Raw genomic sequence first — 27247 nt, forward strand, 5'->3', positions numbered from 1 at the left:
AGGTACAGAAGCAGATGTGCTTCTGGGACCTTGGGAGATTCAGAGTTGCAGCCTAGAGAAGGACTTCGGGGAGGTCAAAGGGGGTGAGGGATTCGGTCTTGGGGACAGCCCAGGGCCAGCTCCCGGGCTGGGGGGTGGGAGGGGAAGGGGTAGCCCTTCTTAATGCCACCTTGCCACCTGTCGCCTAGCACCCACAGCCAACAGTGCCGCCAGCAGGCCTTGCCCTTTCTCCCTCAGCAACCCTCTGACTGGCAGAAGCTGTCAAATGACCAGCAGCTGAGGCTTTGCCAACCTCCTCCCCTGGAATATTTTAGGAGTAAGTCAGAAAATGACCAGCCGCCTCCTTAAAACCCAGCTTTTTCTCGTGTATGCCTTACAAGGGTGTATTTGGCTACCCTGGGTGTTAATCTCCCACCCCCGTGCATTAGACAGAGAGATATAAATATACAGCCACAGGCGGCCCGCTCAAATACACAGATTAATGCCCCGGTGTGCAGGCCCCAGGCACAGGGGACACTCCACGCGTCGGCTTGTGAGCACCCACTCCCACGCTCCCAGGCGGCAGCCCCAGTCCCTCACGGGCACGCAATTACACGCGGGCCCGTACACAGCCCACCACCCCCCATCATCATAATAACCACTCTCTACCCCCCCAGGTTATACAAGCACACAGCCACATGCCCACACACAGACGTGTACCCCCCAGTCGTCCCAGAGTCACACACGGGCACGCAATCCCACATTCTCCCCCTGCACACACACCCGTGTAGTGTTCACGCAGCCTGCAGTGGGCACACTGATCGCAACACACAACCCTCACACGCTCAACACAGCGGCACCATTACCCCCACCCCCCACCCCCACCCGGCGCCCGTGCTCAAGGCCTCTCTGATTAAACACACATCCAGCCCCTCGCTCTTTACAGTGCAGAGCATTCTTCTGTGATTGAGTCAAAGACCTCCCCAGACAGGGGTTAAGTGGAAAAAAGGCATCAGAAGGAAGAATGCCCGAGGCCCAGGTCTGGGATGGGGCCGGCAGCTTCTGGCTTAGGGAGAAAGACTTCAGTGTTGAAATTTGACCCTGACTCTAATGGGCCAAGGCCTTGGGGGAGGGGGCATGCCTTGGAGGGGACAAAAACGGGGCTGGGTCGGGTGACAGGTGGAGCGAGCGGAGAGACTCCAGGAAACCTCGCAGCGTGGGGGTGGACCTCGGTGTTATATCTGGACTGGACCTTATAGGCTTAAACCCCTCCACGCAGTCCTCCCACCGCCCTTCCCTAACCCCGGCAACAGGCTCCCGGCTGTCCCCAAACGCACGGGGTGTGGCCGTGACACCTCCTCCCCCAGCCCTTCAGGACAGCTGCGGGACACGGCGCTCTGGCCTCTCCTCCGCCCCCCCCCGGCCCCCCGCCGCGGGTGGGGATCGCAGGGCGCCGAGCTGTGCGCGCTGGGGTGCTGGGTCCCTCTCCGTCCCCCACCCCAAACCCCTGCCCCCGCCGGCCGGGCAGGGGCAGTGCTCTCCCGGGGCCGCAGAGCCACCCTCCTCCCCGGCCCCCCGCAACTGGGACCCTTGGAAAGAAAGGGTGAAGGGAAAGAAGGTTCGGGAAGAGCTCGGGGCGGGCCGGTCTGGGCGACGCCGATCGGCCACCCCCCACCCCCGCCCCCGGCCGCGCGGCCCGCTCCCTCCTCCCGCGGGCGGGAGCTGGGGCCAAGTGGGCGCGCCCGGCCCGGGGCGGGCGGGATCCGGTGTCGGCGGCAGCTGCCAGTGCGGCGGGCGCGGGCGCGGAGCGAGCGGCCCGCGGGGCCGGCTATTAATAACGCGGCCGCCCAGCCCGGGGTCGCGCAGCCATGGCCAGCCCGGAGCCCCGGCACGGCGGGGACGGCGCCGCCCAGGCCGCGAGGTAGGACCGTGCAGGGCCCGCGTCGCCGTCCAGTGGGGAGGGGGCGCTGGAGGAGCCCCCCTTCCCCCCCACCGCGAGCACCTTTGTCCTGGCTGCGGGTGGTGGGCCAGCCGGGGTGTGGTATTGACACCGGGCGGAGCCACCGGCCGAGGAGGGTGGGGGAGGCCCGGGGTCCCGGCACCTCCGCTGGTCCGTGGCTTTTTATAGCCCCCACGCCCGCCTCTTCCCGGGCCTGGGTGAGAATGAGCCCTGTCGGACTGGTGGGCATCGACCATCAGATGCCACAGGGCCGGAGTGGCCAAGGACGCTGCTGGCTCCTCGCTTTCCTTCATGTCTCACCCCAAATGCAACTGGAGAGGAGGCCTCCGGTTGCCGGATTCGCTGTGTGGAAGAGACTTGGTGCAGGCTGGGCGGCTGCCAGCCTGGAGTTACGAGTCTGTTCTGGCAGCTCGCTCTCTCTTGTTTGAGATCTGCGATGGGGGCTGGGGGTGGGGAGGGTCGCCCGTCCCAGGCCGGGAGGAGGACCTTGGCAGCCGGCCGAGGCCCTCCCGGGACCATCCACACTGCCAGCTCGCCACTGCTTAGGGGGAAAGGGCCTGTGGCTCAGGGATTGGGGCCAGCAGGGAGGATTTCTGCCCCAGGTCAGACTAAACCCCGAAGAGGTGGAGGTGCACCCACACCCACACCGTCCCCCTTCGGTGTCACACACAGCGCAAAGCTGAGCATAGTTTTACACGCACGACCACTTGTATGGCCACACACACAGGAGTACACGCAGCCAGGTACACACCGACTCACGCGCCGGGTCAGGGTCACAGACACTCCTAGCCGTGGCGTTGATGCAGCGGCGGGAGCTGCTGCAGCCCTTCAGCACCAGGGACCGAGCGGCAGAGGCAGGCAGCTTGGAGCCCAAGGAAGCCTGAGGTCAGGGCCGCCAGCTGAGCCGGCTCGCCAGCCCCTAGACCCCCCATTCTCTACTTTCCCCGGCTCTGAGAGAGAGACAGCTGGGTGAGGGCAGTCTCTAGCAGAGGCCTGGCGCTCGGGGGGGGGGGGGGGTGACGGCGGCCACCACAGTGTGGGGGGTAACAGCGCTGCCTGGGGGTCAGGGGGACAGGGTTTCACGTCCAGCTGGGCCACTTGACCTTGGGCAAGTTTCCTCCTTGGACCCCAGTCAGCTTCTGCCTGACTTCCCTCTACAGAGCCCCACCCTGAGGTGCCCAGGGAATGAGAGCATTACTTGTCCTTAGGAAATGGACTCTCAGGGGACACGGACACACTCACTGCTGTAATACAGAGCGCTAAGTGCAATGATGAGCTGCACACAGAGGGCCTTGAGAACGCCATAATGGGTCTGTCTGCGAAATACTTTGGGGGAGAGATGCAGTTTGAGCAGGGCTTGAAGGATGAGCAGACATTTACGAGTAGGTAAATAAGTCTATTTTGAATGCTAAGCTGCGTTAGCCCTGCTGTAGCTGTTGCACCTGTTGTAGAACTCAGGGCTGTTCTGGGAGCAGAGGGGTCAGCGGGAGCTCCACCCAGCTTTGGAGCCCGAGGCCATCTTCTGCAAGCGCCGCCACTTACTTACAAGTCGTGGAACTTTGAGTTCTTTACTCAGTGCTTTGGTGTCCTCACGTACAAAATGGGGGTAAAAGATGAGCCTCATGTACCTGACTATTCGCGTGAAAGACTTGGAATCCTGCCTTGAACACAGTTCCGTCATTCCAGGGGAGAGGACTCAGCACGAGCGTGTGAGGGCCGTCTGCTGGGAAAGCAGGGGCCCTACTGAGGACCGAAGGGGGTCTGGCTGGCTGAGCAGGTGCATCCTTCCTGGCGCTAGGAGCTCTACCTTTCCAGGTAGTGCAAGGCTGTTCGCTAATCCGGTGGCCTACAGTAAGCTGTATTTTCTCAGCTGGATCCTTTAGACATAGTGGGCTAGGAGTAGGAGGTGTGAAAATGTTGCCGCATGTTCTGGATTGTCAAGCCCTGGGTGGGAGGCAGGGAGTAGTGCGAGCTGAGGCTGAAAAGGTATGTTGGGGCCACATGGTTAAGGGCTTTGAATCTATGCTAGGCAGTGGGCTGTCCGTGCGTGAAGTGGTGCGCCCCGGCTACGTTCTGGCAAGCTGTGGCACTGTAGAGAATGGACAGGCGTGAGAAGGAAGAAAGCCCGTCGACTGTAGAGAATGGACAGGCGTGAGAAGGAAGAAAGCCCGTCGGAAGGCTCTCACGCAAGTGCAGGTGTGTGGTGATGACTTGGAGTAGGGCCCCGGCAAGGGGGTGAGGAGGGGCCAGAGACTGAAGACTTTCTGAGATCGGTCAGTTCTCAGCGAGTTGGCTACATGGGTGAGGGAAAGAGCTGCTTAAGGATTCTTTGCCTCCTCAACCTGCTGTATGGGGCTGTGCTTCTCCGAGCTGGAGAATACAGGTGTAGCAAGCCCAGGGAGGAGGATAGTTTGAGATGCCAAGTGACACCAGCTGAAGCGATCTAAACAACACCCTCTCTGGTAGAGGGACGGGGACGAACTAATTAGGTGACTCTGGAGGCTGTCTTCAAGCTTTAGGTTTCAGTGCAGGTGCTGGGTGGTGTGAGGCCAGGGACGTCCGGGGCCTGGTGAAGCCACACTTGTGGTTTCCTGAAGGCCACCATGAGACACAGAATGGGAAGCCAGGGATTCCTGGGGTGTTAGAGAGGAGGACAGAATACACAATGATTTAGAAGAAAAATAATCTGGGGGCGCCTGGGTGGCTCAGTCAGTTAAGCGTCTGACTCGATTTCAGCTCAGGTCATGATCTCATAGTTGTGGGATCCAGCCCCTTGTCAGGCTCCATGCTCAGCATGGAGTCCGCTTGAGATTCTCTCTCTCCCTCTGCCTCTGGTCCGCCCCCTGCTTGCGCATGCTCTGTCTCTCTCTCTCTCAAAATAAATAAATCAAATCTTAGAATAAAAATAATCTGTAGTGGGAACTTGGAGCTAAGATATAGAGCTTAAAACCTGGACACAAGTAGGCCTTTTCTTTTTTTTTAAGATAGATGTATATATATATATACATATATATATTTTTTTTTATTTGAGAGAGAGAGAGCGAGCACGAGTGGGGTGAGGGGCAGAGGGAAAAGCAGACTCCCCGCTGAGCAGGGAGCCCGATGCGGGCCTGAATCTGGGACTCCAGGATCATGACCTGAGCCAAAGGCAGACACTTAACCGACTGAGCCACCAGGCACCCCACAAGTAAGCTTTTTCAAGACATAAATTCTTTGATACAGGGGCTTTTCATTTATACTTTATATCTAAAGTAGTTTTCTTTAAAACTATACTCAGATTTAGACTGTCTTATAACTGGTGCCCAAGGAGTATCTGAGTTCCCTTGAGCAAACTACTTAATCTCTCTTTTTTTTTAATTAATTTATTTGACAGAGAGAGAGACAGCGAGAGAGGGAACACAAGCAGGGGGAGCAGGAGAGGGAGAAGGAAGCAGGCTACCCTCTGATCAGGGAGCCCGATACGGGGTCAAGCCCAGGACCCTGGGATCATAACCTGAGCCGAAGGCAGACGCCCAACGACTGAGCCACCCAGGCGCCCCACATATAAGACCTTTATAAGTATAATTTATTGTTATTTCCATGGTATTTTATATTTTCAAAGAACTGCTCAGAGATCCAAGGCAGGTAAGATGCATTGGAAACAGGAAGGACCAAAGCCATCTGAAGGCCAAAGAAGCAAGAGGCTATTCCTTAACAGGAACTGGTTGAGCTAGCAGGCAACTAACTGGCCGCTGGGTTAAGGAGCTTCTCCGTTAGAATCACAGAATCTGAATTCAAGAGCCTTTGACAGGCCAGAGGATGGGCCAGTCCTAACAAGATGAATGAAGTTTTGTTTTGTTCTGTTCTGTTTTATTTTGGAGAGGGAGGGGGGGATGGGAAGGGGCAAAGGGAGAGAAAGAATCTCAAGCAGGCGCCATGCCCAGAGAAGAGCCCAACGTGGGGCTCAATCCTAGAGCCCTTAGTCAAATGCCTAGCCAGTTGAGCCACCCAGACGCCCCAACAAGAGGAATGAAGTTTTACAGGAACGAGAGATGTGATTTAAAAGCACTTGGTGTGAAAAAGTCTTAAGGCTTTTAGTCAAACTCAGTATTTGTCAACAATATGATAGAGCTGTTCTATGTTGGCAATATTAGCCTTTATCAATAGGAGTATAGTGTCCAGAGATTCACTGCTCCGAACACATCTGGGTACTCTTTCCAATACCCATCCCCAAGGGACAGTGACAATTTGGAGCCTAGTCAAAAAGAAGTGATCCAAATGAGGAGGGCACTGGACACTTTGGCATGCATGGCATAATTGAAAGATGTTACTGTTCTTTAGGTGTCTAAAGAACTTACATGAGAAAGTAGTTAGGTTTGTCTAGAAAGAGGATTCTAGAAAGAGGAATCAAGTCTAGGTAAAAAATGCAGACAAGGAGCGCCTGGGTGGCTCAGTCGGATAAGTGTCTGACTCTTGGTTTTGGCTCAGGTTGTGATCTCAGGGTTGTGAGATTGAGCCCGGAGTTGGGCTCTGTGCTCCGCGTGGAGTCTGCTTAAGTTTCTCTCTCCTTCTCCCTCTGTTCCTCCTCCCATCCTCTCTCTCTCCCTAAAATAAATAAATCTTTAAAAAAAAATATTCCATCCATTTACTTGACAGAGTGAGCAAGCCAAACAGGGGGAGCGGCAGGCAGAGGGAGAGGGAGAAGCAGGCTCCTTACTGAGCAGGGAGCCCAATTTGGGGCTCAATCCCAGGACCCTGGGATCCTGACCTGAGCCAAAGGCAGACGCTTAACCAACTGAGCCAGCCAGGTGCCCCTAAAATAAATAAATCTTTTAAAAAATATTGCTGAGGGGCGCCTGGGTGGCTCAGCTGGTTGGGCATCTGTCTTTGGCTCGGGTCATGGTCCCAGGGTCCTGGGATCAAGCCCCACGTAGGGCTCCCCACTCGTCGGGAAGCCTACTTCTCCCTCTCCCTCTGCTCCCCCTGCTTGTGCTCACTTTCTCTCTCTGTCAAATAAATTAATAAAGTCTTTAAAAAAATTAAATTAAATTAAAATTTAAAAATTGCAGAGAAAGGGCGCCTGGGTGGCTCAGTTGGTTGAGCGACTGCCTTCGGCTCAGGTCATGATCCTGGAGTCCCGGGATCGAGTCCCGCATCAGGCTCCCTGCTCTGCAGGGAGTCTGCTTCTCCCTCTGCCCCTCCCCCCTCTCATGTGCTCGCTCTCATTCTCTCTCTCTGAAATAAATAAATAAAATCTTTAAAAAAAAAATTGCAGAGAAGGTTTTACTTCAACACTAGAATTTTCTTATGACAGCGGAACAAATCGTGGCGGCTCAGGTGTGAGTGTCCCGGCCTTGAAGGTATGTATGTATGTAAGCAGAGACGAGACACTGACATCATGGGGATGCTGTCAGGGGACCTGAGCGATGCGTGGACGGGGGTGGGAGCAGACACGTGCCCTCTGAGATGTGCAACCCGGATATAACCCTAAAGGCTCCCATTGCCAACCATCCTGGGATTGTGGCTGTCCTCTCACTTTAAGTCATTTCTCTTGCAGGGAAACAAGAGCAGAAGCCAGTTCTCCTCTTGAAGAAGAGAACTCTGAATCCCCCCCTGAGGTGGGGACTTTGGACCCAGAAGTGAGTCTGTCTTTGAAGGGGACCTTGAACTTAGAGGACATTCTCTTCCTGGGGGACAAAGGTGACCTCGATGAGATAGATGAGACACTGTGTGTGGAAGAGACAGAGAAGCCCGAGGAGACACTGCACATCGAGGAGACCAGGCAGCCAGGGGAGGCCCTGGATGTGGACGAGCCTGCGAAGCCAGAGGAGATCCTCTATGTGGAAGAGCCCGCGAAGCCAGAAGAGACCACAAGCCCAGAGCAGACCAGTGATGGGGGAGAGACGGGCATGAGCGAGGAGACAGCTCGCCCTGAGGAGGGCCTCAGCGCCGGGCCTAGTCCCAGCACAGACGGTCTGAGCATAGAGGATCTGGAACTGCTGGAGGAGCGTTTCCAGCAGTGTGTCCAAGCTGTGGCCCAGCTGGAAGGGGAGAGGGACCAGCTCATCCACGAGCTGGTGTTGCTCCGGGAACCAGCCCTGCAGGAGGTGCAGCAGGTCCACCAGGACATCCTGGCTGCCTACAAGCTGCACGCCCAGGTGGAGCTGGAGAGGGACGGGCTAAGGGAGGAGATCCGGCTGGTCAAGCAGAGGCTGTTCAAGGTGACCAAGGAGTGTGTGGCCTGCCAGTACCAGCTGGAGTGCCACCGGCAGGACGTGGCCCAGTTTGCCGAGCTCCGGGACGCGCTGACCACCCGGGCAGCCCAGCTCTCCGAGGAACTGGTCCAGCTCCGGGAGGCCTACCGGAGGCAGAAGGAGCAGCTACGGCAACAACTAGAAGCCCCTCCAAGCCAGAGGGACGAGCACTTTCTCCAAGAGAGCCGGCGGCTCTCTGCCCAGTTTGAGAACCTCATGGCCGAGAGCCGCCAGGGCCTGGAGGAGGAGTATGAGCCTCAGCTGCTGCGCCTTCTAGAGAGGAAAGAAGCTGCGGCCAAAGCTCTACAGAAAACCCAGGCCGAGATCCAAGAGATGAAGGAGGCTCTGAGATCCCTGCAAGCAGAGGCCCGGCAGCTCCAGCTGCAGAACAGGAACGTGGAGGAGCAGATCAGGCTTGTGAGGCACAAGCGAGATGAGGAGGTGCAGCAGTACCGGGTAGGCCCCCTGGGCGCCCGCACAAGTGCAGCCCGTTAGCCGGGGAAGGAGGACGTGACCGGAGCCAAAAGTCTTCCGGGCACTTTGAAGGATCCTCTCTCGTGTGGGAAGAACAGCTTACTCCTTGGGGCGTCCACTCACTTCCTTACTCCACTCTTCATTCCACTCAGTCAGGCCCGTGCTAGGGGCTGAGAACAGTCTGCGCCCCTAGTGCATGCTGCACCCCGACACCGTCGTCACTCGGTCCTCTCGTTAATCCTCCGAATCAAGGATTACTGCTTTCATAGATGAGGAAGCAGGCTCAGTGAGCTGGGGATTTTCTTTTTTTTTTTTTTTTTTTTTTAGATTTTATTTATTTTTTTTATTATTATTTTTAAAGATTTTTATTTATTTGGCAGAGACACAGCGAGAGGGAACACAAGCAGGGGGAGTGGGGGAGGGAGAAGCAGGCTTCCCGCAGAGCAGGGAGCCCAACGTGGGGCTCGATCCCAGGACCCTGGGACCATGACCTGAGCTGAAGGCAGATGCTTAACCACTGAGCTACCCAGGCGCCCCTGAGCTGGGGATTTTTGCCCCCTGATCTGACCAGCCCTGAATATTTCAGTGCACTTTCCACAGTACAATTTTCCAATTCTGCATGAATCGTGCTTGAGTAGAGAGAGCAAGAGGGGCGAGGCTAGGCGGGATGTTCCTTCTCTCCCTCCCCGTGTATTCATCCTCAAGTCTCACCTGTCCCATCTCTGCCTGAAGCTTCCCAGTTTTAAAATTGGGATGAGGGGGGCGCCTGGGTGGCTCAGTTGGTTAAGCAACTGCCTTCGGCTCAGGTCATGATCCTGGAGTCCCTGGATCGAGTCCCGCATCAGGCTCCCTGCTCGGCAGGGAGCCTGCTTCTGCCTCTGACCCTCCCCCCTCTCATGTGCTCTCTCTCTCTCATTCTCTCTGTCTCAAATAAATAAATAAAATCTTAAAAAATAATAATAATAAAATTGGGATGAGGGACACCTGGCTGGCTCTGTTCAGTAGGGCACGCAACTCTTGATCTCGAGGTTATGAGTTCGAGCCCTACACTGGGTGTAGAGATTACTTAAAAACACACACACACAACTGGGATGAAATCTATAAAGCTCTAGTCCTCATTTTCTTTTTTAGTGCATTGTCACCATTTCGCTTGTATTCGAGTTACTTCTGATTAAGTGTGAGCCAGTTTTTTGGTTTTTTTTTTTTTAAGATTTTATTTATTTACTTGTCAGAGAGACAGAGAACACAAGCAGAGGGAGCAGCAGGGAGAGGGAGAAGCAGGCTTCTCCCTGGTGAGCAGGGAGCCCTATGCGGGGCTCGATCCCCGGACCCTGGGATCATGACCTGAGCCGAAGGCAGACGCTTAACTGACTGAGCCACCCAGGTGCCCCCTAATCTCTTTATAGGCAGAGTGGGATATAAATACTAAGTGAAAACACAATTTTGTCTGTCTCCCACAGACTGTGAGCTTTCAGAAGGGAGTATGGTTTACTTACTTCTGCCGCTGCGGCTCAGGGGACATATCAGTTAAGTGCTGACGTAAGCACCGCGGACCACTGTGAGAGCCTCTCAGAGCAGTATTTTCATCTTTTGAAACACGCGTTCCTTTGGATAAATTTAAAACGCTTACGCCCTTCCAGGTAGTCTGATACATCCTTCAAGGAACAGGTCCCCTGTTGAAAATGGCTGCATTCACTTCACTTAAGATTTTGTCAAGCTTTCTATAGCTTGTATTATGAAAGCAATGGAGCTTTTGGCCCTAATAGTGAATGTATCGTGTACTACCCTCAATCCCCTCCCCCACTGCTTTTTTATTGGTTCACAATCTAGTGAAAGAGCGTTTTTTTGTTTTTTTTTTTTAAATAAATACTATCCTTAATAGCTTGTACTCAGACAATAATTGTAACCTGGGGAGAAAGCAGCATGTGATTTAAGAGAGGTGCAGCTAAAAGTGCTATAGGATAACGAAATTATTTTAGTCATCGGTTAAGGCACGGAACACTTCATGGAAGAATGAGTATTATTTGAGCTGGGTACCGAAGTTTAGGCAAGACCTAGACCAGTGTTGTCCAAAAGAAATACGCAAGCCACATACAGAATTTTAAACTTTCTAGTAGTCACATTAAAAAAGTAAAAAGAAATAGGTGAAGGTAACTTTAATATATTTGACACGACACATGCCAAATATGTGAGAGGTGAAAAACTGAAAGGTGGGGTGCCAGGGTGGCTCAGGTCATGATCCTGGCGTCCTGGGATGGAGCACCCTTCCCCAGCGTCGGGCTCTTGCTCAGTGGGGAGTCTGCTTCTCCTTCTGCCCCTCCCCCAATCATGCTAGCTCGCTCTCTCTCACTCTGTCTCAAATAAATAAAAGAAAAGAAAAAGAAAAAGAAACTGAAAGGTGATTTGAGATCATATTGGACTCTGAAATCCAGACGAGGGAATGTGGATTTCATTCAGTAGTCAGCTGCATCAGTAAAGGGAGTAACATGACCGCCTCTCTACTTTTAGAAAAATTCCTGGTGGCAGTGTGCAAAATGAGCTGGAGACCTAGAAGCTAGGGACTAATTAGGAAGCTATGATAGGTAAGAGGAAAAAATGGTAGGGGGAATACAAGAAAGGGGATGGATTCGAGAACAAATGCAGGATAAACGTGGCCACTGAATGAAGGGGGCGGAGGTGAGAAGTCACAGAGGGTGTTGAGACCTCAGGCAAGGCTCACTGGGACAGTGGTGCCATCAACAGGGAATCCTCTGGGGGAGCTTTTTGTTATTTAAATATTTAATTTATTTGAGAGAGAGCATGAGCAGGGGGAGGAGCAGAGGGAGAGGGACAAACAGACTCTGTGTTGAGCGCAGAGCCTGACATGGGGCTCAATCTCACGACCTGAGCCAAAATCAAGTCAGGCACCCAACCCAACCAACTGAGCCACCCAGGCGCTCCCTTTGGGGGAGTTTTCTGACACAAAATGAGGGTTGTAGAATGTTTACCCCCTTGGGGTGTCTGGGTGGCTCAGTTGGTTAAGCATCTGCCTTCGGCTCAGGTCATGGTCCCAGGGTCCTGGGATCGAGCCCCATATCGGGCTCCCTGCTCCGCGGGAAGCCTGCTTCTCCCTCTCCCACTCCCCCTGCTTGTGTTCCCTCTCTTGCTGTGTCTCTCTCTGTCAAATAAATAAAATCTTAAAAAAAAAAAAAAAAAAAGAATGTCCCCCCCCCCTGTGATTTTCATCAGGGTACTGGATTTGTTTCAGATCTGATGGTCGCTGCAGGTTTCCAAAGATCATTCTATGAAAAACACGCTTGATGAAATGTCTCCTATTGCTGTTTCATAAAGTGGGAATCAAGGTCTAAGTGAGCAAATTCTTTCTGAAATGGCTTCCCAGACTGTTTGCCAAAGGTCACTTATGGCATCTGACTACTTTTCAAGGGTACACTTCACTCTTGCAGTTGTAAACTTTGCCTCTTTCATCGCCATCACCTGTTCATTCAACAAATACTTTCTTAGTGCCTACTTACCATGTGCCAGGCAGTGAGTTAGGTGCTGGCAGAGAAGAAGATGAGAAATGGCTCGGAGAGGGGGGGTAGTTCCTGCCCTCAAATGGTTTATAGTCCAGGAAGGATACCAGATAAAATGAATATATTTCATAAAATCTAAGACACTTGTTTTTAAAATGCACCCTGACCTGAGATGTTAAAATGTGAAAGCCTTAGAATCAATGAAATAATATTCTTCAATGTAATAAACACTGTAATAGTTGTAGGAATAAGGCACTGTACCAGTGAAGTAGATTTGTGAATCCCAAGTGCCTTGGGAAGCCTTGGGAAGCAAAGGGGAAATTTCATGAGGATTAACAACAGCTAGCATAATTTTAGTTCTTTACATGTATTAATTCATTTAATCCTTACCTGTCTGTGAGATAGGTACGACTTAGTCACTGTGAAAAATGAGAGATGAGACAAAAAAGTTAAGTCATTTCTTCAGGGTTATATGGCTAGGAGGTGATGGAAGGAGGATTCTGACCCTGGGCAATCTAGCTCAAGTTCATATTCAACTTCCACAAGGTGTTTGAGCTGAGCGTTGAAGAATCAATCCACTGGGTAGACAAGGGAAAGGCATTCCAGGCAGAGGGAACAGCTTACACAAAAGCATAGAAACACAAAAAGACATTGTTAAGGGAAGTGAGCTCAGTGTGGCTGAATCATAAAGAATGTAAGCAGTAGACAGATGTGGCTGGAGAGGTAGATTGGGACCGGAGTGTAAAGGGTTTGATGTGTTCAGTCAGTGGTTTTCAAAAAAAAAGGGTTTCCTCCAAAGCCAAAGACCCGTTTCCCCCAAACGGAATCTTATGTGGAATGGCAAAAGTGAGGAGCTACTTTCTGTGGCAAGGGCACTTCAATATGGCCTCCTCCTGGGGTTTCATGCCCAAGTCTGAGGACCACCGAAGAGACGATAGATAAGAAGGCGGCGAAGGGGTTGTACAGCATGAGCCCTAAGCCAGTGGCAAATCCTAGCTCTACCACTTTTTTTGTTTGTTTGTTTGTTTGTTTTTAAGAGACTTTTTTTTTTTAAAAGATTTTATTTATTTATTTGAGACAGAGAGAATGAGAGACAGAGAGCATGAGAGGGAGGAGGGTCAGAGGGAGAAGCAGACTCCCCGCCTAGCAGGGAGCCCAATGCGGGACTCGATCCCGGGACTCCAGGATCATGACCTGAGCCGAAGGCAGTGGCTTAACCAACTGAGCCACCCAGGCGCCCTACCACTTTTTTAAACTCATCTCTACACCCAACATGGGGCTCAAACTCACGACCCTGAGATCAAGAGCCGTTTGAGCGGCTCTTCCGACTGAGCCAGCCAGGCGCCCCTGGCTCTACCACTTCTAACTGGGAAACTTTGGACAAATTACTTAACCTGTGACTCCAGTCCCTCACATGTAAACTGGGATTAGTAATAATTCACATCACAGGGCTCTTGCAAGGAATGAGGTCATATTTGTGAAGCATTTCCAATGGTGCCTGGCACATAGGTATGTGCTCTTAAAAATGGCAGTGTGCAGGATGAATTGAGAGAGCCTGGAAAGACCACTTTGAGGGAGAGAGAATGTAAGATACGTGAAGTAAAATATTTGCGTAGGATTTGGTGACTGGTGCAGTAGGTGGTACAAGGAATTTGCTGAGAACATTGTCAAAGTTTTTAGCTGAAAATGGTAGGTCGCTTAGGCTGAACTATGGAATGTTTACTCTATCTACATATTTCACAGCAAGCATTATGTGTAGGGTGCTGGACAGGAACCTACCATCTGACTGGGAGTTAGACATGAATAAAAAAGATAGTGATACAACATAGCAGCCACTGTTTAGGTGACAGACCCTAGTTCTAGTACCTGAGAGCCAGCCACACGTGGCCTGCAGCGGCTTCCATTCAACACGGTGCAGGCTAGGGCGAAGGGTTCATATGAAGAATGATGGAGGTTCTAGTTAGAGGTAGGGGTCAAACTAGAGGGGTCTGAATGCCAGACTAAAAAGATGGAAAGCCTTTGAAAGACTGAGCTGATAAAGCAGTTTTTGGAAAGTTAATCTGGTTGGTGCTACCCAGCATTAAGACTGGAGGTCGTGTTTAATGCCAGTTGCCATAGCAGTATTTACTTCTTTCTGTGACACCGTTCCTCCGTCAGTTTATCGCTGATGGTACAGACTGCCTTCCCAAGCATATACCTTTATGCCTCACCAAAATACAGGTTTCCTGGCTTGGGAAACTGGGGCAGAGGTATGCAGATGCTTCCCTTCAGAAGACAGGCTTAGATGCTAAGGCTGCGTCTCTGTGTGGTGCCGAAGTATGGCTAAGGCGCTAAAAAAAGGCCTTTTGGTAAGGCTGATGGATGTGGAGATTCAGCCAGAGTATCAAACACTGCAGACTGATGTGCTACAGGTATACCAAGGGTGACTCAGAGAAGCAATTATTTAGACCCTTCTAATAACAGCATGTACCCAAACTGGATTCCTGTCTTATTCTTCTTCAAAATCTGAGGTGAAATCATCACCCCTTTAAAATAGGCCTTCCGGGGCGCCTGGGTGGCTCAGTCGTTAAGCGTCTGCCTTCGGCTCAGGTCATGATCCCGGGGTCCTGGGATCGAGCCCCGCATCGGGCTCCCTGCTCCGCGGGGAAGCCTGCTTCTCCCTCTCCCACTCCCCCTGCTTGTGTTCCCTCTCTCGCTATGTCTCTGTCAAAAAAAAAAAAAAAATCTTTAAAATAGGCCTTCCAACTTCAACTTCCCTTCCCTTTCCATCTCCCTCATGCTTCCCGAGGATCCACGCCAGCTAGCAGCTATGCCAGAGACTGACTGGCTGACATCTTCCTTACCTCACTCCTCAGGCATTAATCCTGGGCAGAGACAGTTTACAGAACGTATCCTGTCTGGTTTTGGCAGAATGGGAAACAGTTACCTTACGGCTCCTGAGGGCCTCCAGGGCATTGCTTCTTCATCTTCCAATTTAGCATTTTGGAATGAATTCAGTCTTTTAGTGTAATGAGTACAGGATATAGGAAATTAACCATTGTGATAGCCAACATCCTAATAAAGCACCTATTTGCATAGGATGTTACAGTTAAGTACCAGGTAGAGCTATCTTGGTCTTGAAGGAGGTTCAAATATAAAACTTGTATTTACTGTTTTTCCTGTAAACAACTGGACTTCTAGTACTTGAACTCTCCTGGAATTAGTTAATAATTGCTTACAAAGATTTTTTTTTCTTTTTTTTTTAAGCTCCACACCCAACACAGGGCTCGAACTTAGAACACTGTGATCAAGAGTTGCATGTTTCACAGACTTGAGCCAGCCAGGTGCCCCAAGACTTGGTTTCCTTTAACTTAAGTTGCAGGCTGATATAAAAACTGATTATCCTAATAGAAACAAACTTGCACAAGCCAGAGGTCCATGAAACTCTCAGCACACCAACTAGAGGACCAAAATCCTCCCCCACACTTAAGACTGCAAAATAGGGGCACCTGGGTGGCTCACTCGTTAAGCATCTGCCTTTGGCTCAGGTCATGATCCCAGGGTCCTGGGATCGAGCCCCACGTCAGGCTCCCTGCTCCGTGGGAAGCCTGCTTCTCCCTCTCCCACTCCCCCTGCTTATATTCCCTCTCTTGCTGTCTCTCTGTGGCAAATAAAATCTTAGAAAACAAAACTCCAAAACAAAACAAAATCCCTCTGCAAAACAAAACAAAAATCCCTCTGAGCACCCACCCACCCTTTGCAGGATTCTATTAAACAGTCATCTGCGGGTACAGACAAGACCCCTTTCAGGTCACCATTGGCAAGAGTAGGATCGCTTTGTCCAAACACCTCTTTGAACCTCAGATTCTCAAACTCAATACTGGTGTGAAGGTTAAACCATGTGTAAAAAAGTGCTTTATCAACTATAACGGACAATGTTCATTTTTTATTATTCTGTTCACTAGAGATGTTCTTGGCCTTCTTTTACTATTCTGTTCATTAGAGATGTTCTTGGCCTTCTTTTACTATTCTTCATTAGAGATGTTCTTGGCCTTCTCACTGCAGGAACAGCTGGAGGAAATGGAAGAACGACAGAGGCAGTTAAGGAGCGGGGTGCAACTCCAGCAACAGAAGAACAAAGAGATGGAGCAGCTAAGGATCAGCCTTGCTGAAGAGCTCTCCACTTATAAGTCAGTTTCTGCTGCTACTCAGATCTTAACCAACACTGGCTGAGGGGATGGTGGTGAGGGCAGATGTTGCTCGGGGGAAATTTCACTTAACAGGGAAAAGCAAAAAAGTGACTTGGGAAATGATTTCCAAATTGTGCTCATCCATGACAGATGGAAAATGGATCTCTTTTTTTAAAGGGCTATGCTATCCAAGAGCCTGGGACAGGCTAACGCTCCCACTTCTCAGGCAGGTGGAACCGAGACACAGTCTCAAGGTGATCCTTGAGGGTGTAAGAGTGGTGTTTGCTTTATTGTTGCTCCTAACTTAACAATACTAATGCCTTAAGAAAAGAGTGTGTCAAATGACAAGTCCATTAGGAGTAATGCATACCTCCACATTGCTTGGTTTAAGCATTCAGGGGTCACTTGGAATGTTTGTTTCTAGCAGGACTCAAAATATGCTCTAATTATCACCAGGAGTTCTCTAACAGGATGACACATCCGGGCTCTGTGCATTCTTACTTTCCTTGGCCTATCCTACCCCATCTGCTATTCATAAATAGCTTCCTTAGAATAGCAGAGAAGACAGTTATGCTACCTAATTCAGACTGACAACGGAGGCCAAAAGGCTAAATTAATCTCGAAGCCATAAAGAAGGCTCAAGTGGATGTTGTTTATAGCCTGTGGGACAGGATTATTGCTTAATATATGAAACAAGCAAGACACCTATCCATTCATTTCTTTATATACTAATGTTCTTATATTCTGTATGAAGTCCTAGATTCTCTAGGATAAAGAAACTAAGGATTAAAAAAGGTCTGGGTCAAGTTGTATACTAGACAGATGCCCATAAATATTATTCTTAATTTCCTAGTTAATCTTGTGTCTTGGATACAAACTCACAAATAACAATTATAACTGATACTTTTCCTAACTTATTAGCATTTTCTTTTATCCTTTTATGCCTGTTTTATCCAGGCATGACTGATTACGCTTACTGTTTGGGAGATTAGAGAACCTTGTAATTGAGGAAAATGATATGTTAAACACCATTGTGTGGATCAGATTAAAAGTACAATAGGGAAAGGGCAACAACTCATCTTAAGAAACGAAACTACAGAACCCCAGTACTCTAATACCCATGTATGGTTAACCTGGGCAGAGAAAATCTCTAGCTAGCCCCTCCCATCACCACCACATAGGTCACCATTCATTCAATTTTGTAAATAGGAGGCACCCAAATAGGCATTTGGTGAGGAGAAATTCATCGCTAATCATATGTAAATTACACTCTAGCACTCTCTCCCCAGCTTAGCCAGCACTAACTAAACTTCAGAAGTTCGCTGTGATGAACTTTACACTGTATTATTTCAAGTTGCACCAAGTAGGAACTTAATTCTTTTTTCTTTTCTCAACCTTGCAGGGGCTGTTTAGAAACGTATGGCCGAATCTGTAACCCAGAAACAAAAAACCTTTTAGTAAAGGATCACTAAGTACCCTTTGGACATACTTTTTTTCCAGAGAAGGGAGTGCCAAGGACTTGGCAAGCAATTCACCCTGGGAAAGTTACAAATACTGGCTGACCTGTTTTAAATGAACCTTCTGTCCTCTGGCAGCAACTCCCATGTGCACAGAGTAAATGATGGATGTATGGACACTTTAGTGTTGTGAAGAATGTATCTTGCCTTGTGTTGACCCAAAACTTTTTGGAGCATTGGTAGGGTCAAAAGGCAGCAGATTTTCATGATATGGGTTTACAATTTGAATTATTTTGTGCCATGAGTGTTAGACTTTAAAGTGAATCCTTTTACAAAGTTTAAGTCTGTGTGGATTCCTACAGTTTACTCCTGTGTCAAGGTAATTTTCACTACACTCAGAACTACTGACTTGGAAAAAGAAACCAATCTAGATTTGAACCTAAAGGTTTAAGGATATTCAGATTTCCCCAAAGACTGTGCCTCATGAAAATGATTTTGGGTCAGAGTGATGTACTCCGTTAAATTGAGTGACTGGCAAAGAACCAGGCATTTTATCTGGTTATGGCACTTGGTGATAAAGACTTTCAAGAGCCTATTATTTCTAACCTCTAAATACAGGCTCCAGTGAAAAACATACTGGGGAGAGTCAACCTCTCTATGGGAAAAGGTTCAAACACCTTTTCCAAATATAAAGTCTGCCTTAAATGCTCTCTGCCACATTGCCTTTGACAGTCTTGGAAGTCCACGTAGTTCTCTAGGGACAGACTTCAAAAAGATGTTATGTTATCAAAGACTAATCTGTGTACCTCTGGCTCAGTGTTTCATGTCTTGCACTTTCCCTGGGAAGGAGTAAAGCTCTTTTCTATAGCTCTGGGTCTATTATATTTAATTCTGCTCTTGATAGTCGAAGACCATACACAGTAACTGTCCTCTGAACAACTCTTCAAGAAGCCAGACTGGTGTTTGATGAATGTTGTATACCAAATAAAACCCATCAGCATGGGGTTACTTAGAAAAGCAATTTATTCCATTATAAGCACTTACACAGTTAGTCATGGAGAGTAACAGGCCTGCTGGTGAAACAGGTCACCCAAAATAGAGATGGTACCAAACTAGTGGTCAAAGACTAACTCCTAAAAAAAAAAAAAAAAAAAAAAAAAAAAAAAAGCAACTCTTATCCAGGATTAATTTAATTTTAAAAACAAATACAAGCTATCAGTTCACTCTTCTCAACTGGACAGTCTACCTGTGGTATAACTGTCAGGTAAAAACATACATCTTTACAACTTGGTGGTCCCAAGTTTTTTAAAAAACCATTTCACAGAAAGGAAAGAAATATGAAAACAGCTCAAGAAATACACTAACAAGCAAAAATATATGGGGGAAAGAGGAACACATAGTTTTGACTTAACTGAAGAAACTGAGAGGAGACTGGTCTACATAGGAAAATGTGCATCCTGGAAAGTCAGGTGTGAAAATTTTAGAATAGGAATTTATATGACTTGAATCTCCCCCATTTCCTGAATAAAAATGACATCTTGTGGTATTTATACTTCATGGCTCAGACACCTACCTCACTTGGCTCTACTCCTTCCTTACTTTAGCCTTTACTTAAAGGAGTCTGAAAAACTTGGGGATATAGCCTAAGAAGAAAAATAACCACACATAATATTCCCCTTTCTGTGGCTACTTTAGACCTTTGTTACTAGAAAATTTCTAAAGAAAATTTAAATATAAGTCTGTGGCTTTACTGAATCAAGTCCCCCAGTTAATACTTAGAAAACACCCTCTGTTTGGGCTAATAACATTGTTGATGGTACCTATCATAGAGAGATAGCCAAACAAAGTCTGTGTCTCAAAACCAGTGTTAAATCAATCTCAGGGTTGAGAGGAAAAAAAAAGGGGAGTCTAAAATCACAACAAGTGCAGACATATCTAGGACCCTTGTCCTTCTGGATCCACGCTTCCTTCAGGATCTTCATCATTATAAATGTTCTCTGCCTGCCCCAAAACAAGAAACAGAGAAAAAGATATTTAGTAAACATGAAGGATACTTCTTGAAGTTAAAGTTTCAAAAACAGACTAGGCCAGGGAGACAGATTGTGAGCCACAATCTCTGTAGCAACTATTCAACTCTGCAGTTGCTGCATGAAAGCAGCCAGGGACCATCTGAAAATGAATGGGTATGAATGGCTGTGTCCCAACAAAAACAGGCAGCTGGCCCACAGGCCAACTAGATTAGGACATTCCCACAAAACTGAAGTACGGTTACTATTTGTCTTGATACTCAACCTTCAGGAGTCCTTCTACTGGACATTATTCACAAGAGTCACGAAGTAAAAACAACAGAAATGTCCATTAAATGACCAATGAATAAATAAATATGTTATCTGGCAATAAAAAAAAGCTAGTCACATATTGCATTTTTAATTTATATTAAACGTCCAGAACAGACAAATCCATAAAGTAGATGGGGGTAACGCTGGGAGGACTGGAGGAAAATGGGGAGTGATGCTTAGTGGGTAGGGGGTTTTTCTGAGGGGTAAATTACTGTGATGACAGTTGTATAATTCTGTGATTATAAGAAAATAAATTAGAAAGTCTTCATTAAGAGCCCACCCTCAAACCATGGGTTTCAAAACTCAATTTATAATTTTTTTTTTTAATTTATTTATTTGACAGAGAGATAGCACAAGTAGGCAGAGCGGCAGGCAGAGGGAAAGGGAGAAGCAGGCTCTCTGCTGAGCAGGGAGCCCGATGCGGGGCTCAATCCCAGGAGCCTGGGATCATGACCTGAGCTGCTTAACCGAATGAGCCACCCAGGCGCCCCAATTTATAAATATTTTTAAAAGAAAACTGCTTTAGCATAAAATAATCTCTACTTCTATTACTTGATGAAAAACTTGCATCCAAAGGCATAATCTTTTTTTTTTTTTTAAAGACTTTATTATTTATTCGACAGAGAGAGAGACAGCAAGAGTGGGAACACAAGCAGGGGGAGAAGGAGAAGCAGGCTCGATGCGGGGTTCGATCCCAGGGTCCTGGGATCATGACCTGAGCCTAAGGCAGACGCCCAGTGACTGAGGCACCCAGGCGCCCGAAAGGCATAATCTTAAATACAGAAAACACTTTCATTTGGGCAAAGTTTACTGTTCTTACTTAGCATCTACTATGCACAAATCACTAGGCTACGTGCTACAAAGGATGGGATAGTCTTCTCTTCAAAGAGCCTGTAATCTGACTGCAGGAACAGGAAAATATACAATTGTGTAATGTTTTCTGACGACAAAAATATAGTCTCTTTTTCACCCAACTGAGTGTCTAACAATTCAATTCAATCCTGACACTAACTGCACCCGAAAGTAGCATCAGACTCCATAGGTTTAAGGGCGTAGTCCCACAAGACTATGATCCACACTTCAGAGGCCAGAGTCAAGCCCTGAGTGCCTAGACTACCCATGCACTTCTGTCCAACTTGGCTATCAACTCAGGAGTTTCCACAAGCCATCCCCCTCCCCCCACCAACCCCGCCACCTTAGGTTCGATAATTTGCTGGAATGACTCCTGGAATCATGAACACGCCTTGCTTACTATTAGCAGTTTACTATACAGCTTACAACTCAGGAAACGCCAAATGGCAGTGAAGCACTGGGCAAGGTGAGAAGGGAACGCAAAGCTTCTAGGTCTTCTCTGGGCAGCATCAATATAGTCAACAACCCGGAAGCTCATCGAATCAAGAGGGTACATAGAGCCTTTTCAACAGTTTTACAGAGCTCAATCCCCTCTGCCTGTGGGTGGGAGGGACTGAAAAGTTCTCCAATCACCTATTTGGTCTTTTGGGAGACCAACCCCATCCTGAGGCTTGCCAGGGGCCCTAAGTTACCTCCTTAGCCTAAACTCAGATGTGGCCAAAAGGGGCTCCTTATAAACAGCAACAGAGACTTCTACCACTCAGATAACCCCAAGGGTTTTAGGAACTTGGACAAGGACAAAATATTTACTTGTTTTACAATTCTTTTTTTTCTTTTACCACAATTCTAAAAAAACTGAGTAAAGGAACAACCTGGCCCGAAGGTGATATAGTTCAATCTCCTACAACATTCCCATGGCAACTACTAACATATCTTTAATTGACAGGCTATCCAAGGCAGCACATTTCACCTTCCTGTCAGAACTCTTAACTTTTTATATTAATTATACGTGGGTATATTACAAGGAAAAAGGTGAGGTAGATCTTCTGTTTACACGTGTACTACATACTTATTATTACAAATTATAATACACCGAAATGTATAAAGAAATCCAAAAACTCCCTAAATATACCAGCCACATTATGACAAGCATCTAAACAGTTACATATAATTAAATTCAAGACTAGCTAGAATAATTTTTACTTTTTAAAAAGTATTTACTTATTTATCTGAGAGGAAGAGGGAGAGAAGGAGAGAGAGTGTGCAAGTAAGGATGAGCAGGGGTGAAGGGGGGCGGAGGGAGAAGCAGACTCTCTGCTGAGCAGGGAGGCCGATATGGGCTTGATCCCAGGACTCTGGGATCATGACCTGAGCAGAAGGCAGTGCTTAACCAACTGAGCCACCCAGGCACTCAAGCTACAATAATTTTAATATGAGGGATTATAACATGCTATTGTTCTACAATCCGCTTTTTCCCTACTTCATGTCATGAATATCTTATAAAAACTAAGCATATTTCTTTTTGATACATGATATTCCAAAGTATGGATATACCATATAATTTGTTAATCTCATAGGCCACAAAAACTCTCATTTCTTTTTCTTTTCATTTTATTTCTTTAACTTTGATTAATAGTGCTTTTTTTTAAAATTTTATTTATTTGAGAGAGAGAGCGTGAGAGGGGGGAGAGTCAGAGGGAGAAGCAGACTCCCTGCTGAGCAGGGAGCCCGATGTGGGACTCGATCCTGGGACTCCAGGGTCATGACCTGAGCTGAAGGCAGTCGCTTGACAAACTGAGCCACCCAGGTGCCCTAACAGTGCTATTCTTTAAGGAAGTTCTGTTTTAAAGATTTTTTATTTATCTGAGAGCGAGCAAGTGCACGCACAAGCAGGGGGAGCAGCAGAGGGAGAGGGAGAAGCAGTCTGCCTGCTGAACCGAAGGCAGACGCTCAACCAACTGAGCCACCCAGGCACCCCAAGAAAGTTCTGGTTATTAAAATATTTTTCCTCGGGCGCCTGGGTGGCTCAGTCGGTTAAGCGACTGCCTTCGGCTCAGGTCATGATCCTGGAGTCCCGGGATCGAGTCCCGCATCGGGCTCCCTGCTCAGCGGGGAGTCTGCTTCTCCCTCTGACCCTCCTCCCTCTCATGCTCTCTGTCTCTCATTCTCTCTCGCAAATAAATAAATAAAATCTTAAAAAAAAAAAAAATTTTTCCTCATGTTGAGCCAAAACCTTTCCCCTGGAGCTTATTCCTGCCCCTAGATCTATCCTAAAACAACAAAATCTTTTTTCCAAATCTTTTCATTAATCAGGCTACCATCATTCAAAAGTTATGCAATTAAAAAAAAATCTGTGGTAAAATACACATAAAATTGCCATCTTAACCATTTTTAAGTATACAGTTCAGTGGCATTAAGTCCATTCACCTTGTGTGCAACTGTCACCACCAACCATCTCCAAAAGGCAAGTGTTTCTTATATTGCTATATATTAGACATTACAGTTATCTTTATTATAAATCCCAAGCACTCTGGAAATTCAAAAAAGGGTAATTACTTCCCAACTGGGGTATAAAGAACAGCGATGTTTTTGGAATCTAGTAATATTTCGTGGAGAAATGGCAGTATCTGATGCTGTGCCATTGGGGTAGAAACTGTGCTAGGCAAGTTCAAAGCTACAAGCCACTTCAAAGGAATGACCATTCCCAAAGATTCAACTGCTAGTAAAGCAGGGAAAGCAGGAGGCCAGCAAGGAGGTACTGCAATAGCCTAGCAAGTAGTAATGAGAACCTGACCAAAAACCAGGGTGTGGAGTAGAAACAGGAAAGCTGGGTACATAAGTGTGTATCTGTAAGATTAGTACAGATATGAGAAACAATGCAGATAGACAATGTAAAATCTGGTAAGTAAACCAGACCTAGAGGTGAATAGATAATGAAGAACTCTTGAGTTTTCAAGTTGGTTGAGCTGGGTGGGGGGGTGTGATGACACTGGAGCCATATAGGAAACAGGAAAATCAGGAGAAAACGGGAATAAGGAGAAGGGAGAGAGAAGTTTGAGATACTAGTGGGATAAGCAGATAAAGGTAATGAGCAGGCACTTGAAAATGATAAGGTGCAGCAAGTGCTAAAGTCACACTTGGGAGTAAACTAACCAGAGATACCAGTTGTATTCATAAAGTCTATAAATATGAAGTGATACTACATCTCATTTACCTAATGTTCCCTGAATAAATGACAACACTTACCATTTGCCACACTTGCATGATATTGTCTTCTGATACAGAACAAATCACCCAAGGTTCATTGGGATTCCAGGAGAAATCAGATATCTTGGCAGTGTGACCACCATGAATAAACTGGAAGAGGGAGGAAAACAAAGATATGAAAAGCAGAGGGCAATAAACAATGGACTATTTTAATACTACTCAATGTGCAGAACATACCAACAATTCTGGTGGCCCATCTTCTGCATCTTCTGGGGATTGTTCCTCTCCAATTTTACTAGCACAAAAAGATTTTTAAAAAGTTAAGAGAGATTTATCCCAATTAACTAATTTGGAAAACTATACATAACTCCACAAAGAGTAACCAATACAAGACTTACCTTAAATCCCAGACATTCAGTCTGCGATCAGTACCACTGGAAGCCAAAATAGTCTCATTGTGAGGCGACCACTGAACCTACAGTAAGAATGAAGGAAATAGAAAAGCTGTTATTTAGAAAATGAAGTTCATTAATCAGGCTACCATCATTCAAAAGTTATGCAATTTAACATAAATGTTAAATGTTAACATTTAACAGTTTAAAAATTTCATAAATAAAAAAGAAATCAAAGTATTTTAGACATTATAATTAAAACTGACAGCTGGAGGGGGTGTCTGGATGGCTCAGTTGGTTGGATCATGCAACTCTTGATCTCAGGGTTCTAAGTTCCACCCCAGTTTGGGTGCAGAGATTACTTAATAAATAAATAATAAAACAAAACAAAACAAAACAAAAAAACCCAAACAAACCTCCCCCAACACACGAAAAAAAAAAACCCAAAAACCAAAAAACACAAAAAAACCCTGATAGGTTATCTTCATACAAGAAACCATCTTATCTACCTATCACTAAACCCAGGATGTCAGCTTTTGTTCTACTTCATTATATGTATATAGATCTATATCTATATCTATATATATCTGTGTGAGTGTATGTGTGTTAAAGATTTTTAGGGGCGCCTGGGTGGCTCAGTTGGTTAAACGGCTGCCTTCAGCTCAGGTCATGATCTCAGGGTCCTGGGATCGAGCCCCGCATTGGGCTCCCTGCTCTGCGGGGAGTCTGCTTCTCCCTCACTGGCGCTCTCTTTCATATAAATGAATAAAATCTTAAAAAAATGAAGATTTTTAATTTTAAGTAAACTATTTCATCATATATATATACACATACATATACATACACACACACATACATATACACACATATATACATATGTATATATAATTTTTAATTTTTAAGTAAACTCTACACCCATTGTGGGGCTGGAACTTATGACCCTGAGATCAAGAGTCACATGTTCCACCTACTGAGTCAGTCAGATGCCCCTCATCCTATATTTTTTGAAGATCTGATCTTAATCTAGTTTTACTAATTCTGGCTTCTGGCCAAATGTAATCCAATTCTGACATTAGAACTAAAGTACGGAACACATACATACAGTATCTATTTTCTCAAGTGCTTATTATGAATTCAGTATTATACATAAAACTGATAAAAAACTAAAACAACAAAAAAAACCTGACTCCTTACAATAATGATTTTATTAAAGTTAGCTACCACACATACAACAATCACATACTGTTACACTGTTTGATAAGAAAGTCCTAGCTTCGGGCGCCTGGGTGGCTCAGTTGGTTAAGCAACTGCCTTCAGCTCAGGTCGTGATCCTGGAGTCCCAGGATCGAGTCCCACATCGGGCTCCCCCACTCAGTGAGGAGTCTGCTTCTCCCTCTGACCCTCTCCCGTCTCATGCTCTCTTAAATAAATAAATAAAATCTTAAAAAAAAAAAAGAAAAAAAAAGAAAAGAAAGTCCTAGCTTCATGGTACAGATAAAAGGGCATTAGTGACCAATACTTAGGGAAGAATTTAGATGCTCTCCAGGCAAGAACACCATTACAAACAAGGACAAAGAGACAGGATAAAGACAAAATGTTCACTGGAGCAGTCTAAGAGTAGAAAGTAAGGTTAAGTGAGACCAAGTGCCTAGGAGTATGGCTCACCTAGAGCCTAATTCAGAGGCCCCTTTCACACACCAAAATTAACTTTGACCACCCTAAGTTCTTTTTCTTAAGATATATTTATTTATTTGACAGAGAGAGACAGAGGAGAGCGCACAAGCAGGGGGAGTGGCAGGCAGCGGGAGAAGCGGGATTTGATCCTAAGACCCTGGGACCATGATCTGAGCCGAAGGCAGCCGCTTAACAGACTAAGCCACCCAGGTGCGCCCCCTCCCATTTTTAAGATTTTATTTACTTGAGACAGAGAGAGAGAGAGAGAGAGAGAGAGCACAAGCTGGGGGGAGGGGCAGAGGGAGAAGCAGACTCCTAACTGAGTAAGGAGCCCAATGCGGGGCTCAATCCCAGGACCTCAGAATCATGACCTGAGCCAAAGGCAGACCCTTAACTGACTGAGCCACCCACCCGTAAGTGCCCCCACCCTTTAGTTCTTAACACTTAACAATCTTCTGTTAGGTGAATCTAAATGGGCCTTTCCTTGCTATAAAACTGTAAGCTCTTTTTTAAAGATTTTATTTATTTATTTGACTGAGAGAGAGCGAGAGAAGGAACACAAGCAGGGGGAGTGGGAGAGGGAGAAGAAGGCTTCCCGCAGAGCAGGGAGCCCGACGCGGGGCTTGATCCCAGGACCCCGGGATCATGATCTGAGTCGAAGGCAGACGCTTAACGACTGAGCTACCCAGGCGCCCCCCAAAACTAGGTTCTTTTAGACTTTATCACCTCTTGACTGCTATGCGTCTAGTAGGAGAGAAATTGTTTGTTATGAGTTAATTATTCTCTGGGAATAAATCTTCATGGGAATAAATCTAAAAAGACGAAAAGGGGGGAAAAGCCCTAAACATCCCTGTAAATAGCATCTTGGGAGTTTATTTATTTATTATTAATTTATTAATTTATTTATTTTTAAAAGATTTTATTTATTTGACAGAGAGAGACACAGTGAGAGAGGGAACACAAGCAGGGGGAGTGGGAGAGGGAGAAGCAGGCTTCCCA

General features: G+C 47.0%; 2 protein-coding genes across 3 annotated transcripts in view; one reads left to right on the forward strand and one right to left on the reverse strand.

The window, feature by feature from the left end:
- Window positions 1-1757: 1757 nt before the first annotated feature.
- SYNC (syncoilin, intermediate filament protein) lies at window positions 1758-18951 on the forward strand. Of its 2 annotated transcripts, XM_035019196.1 has the most exons (5): window positions 1758-1900; window positions 7476-8628; window positions 16203-16327; window positions 16505-16581; window positions 17730-17816. In XM_035019196.1, exons 1-5 carry the CDS (start codon window positions 1848-1850, stop codon window positions 17738-17740), a joined length of 1419 nt encoding a protein of 472 aa, XP_034875087.1. In that variant the 5' UTR covers window positions 1758-1847; the 3' UTR covers window positions 17741-17816. The 2 variants fall into 2 exon arrangements, with proteins under 2 accessions (XP_034875087.1, XP_034875088.1); XM_035019197.1 differs by lacking the exon at window positions 16505-16581 and having other exon boundaries at window positions 17730-18951.
- The window catches only part of RBBP4 (RB binding protein 4, chromatin remodeling factor), a 28289-nt gene continuing 19831 nt past the window's right edge, over window positions 18790-27247 (reverse strand). The window contains exons 9-12 of the mRNA XM_035019198.1: window positions 24581-24657; window positions 24420-24477; window positions 24222-24332; window positions 18790-19785 (exon numbers count right to left, since the gene is read on the reverse strand). Coding sequence (XP_034875089.1) covers window positions 19720-19785; window positions 24222-24332; window positions 24420-24477; window positions 24581-24657 — 312 coding nt within the window. The 3' untranslated portion in view covers window positions 18790-19719. The remainder of the gene's footprint in view (window positions 19786-24221; window positions 24333-24419; window positions 24478-24580; window positions 24658-27247) is intronic.

Source organism: Mirounga leonina, unplaced genomic scaffold (assembly GCF_011800145.1).
Source record: "Mirounga leonina isolate KUSES-001 unplaced genomic scaffold, KU_Mleo_1.0 Mir_173, whole genome shotgun sequence".
Classification (NCBI taxonomy): domain Eukaryota; kingdom Metazoa; phylum Chordata; class Mammalia; order Carnivora; family Phocidae; genus Mirounga; species Mirounga leonina.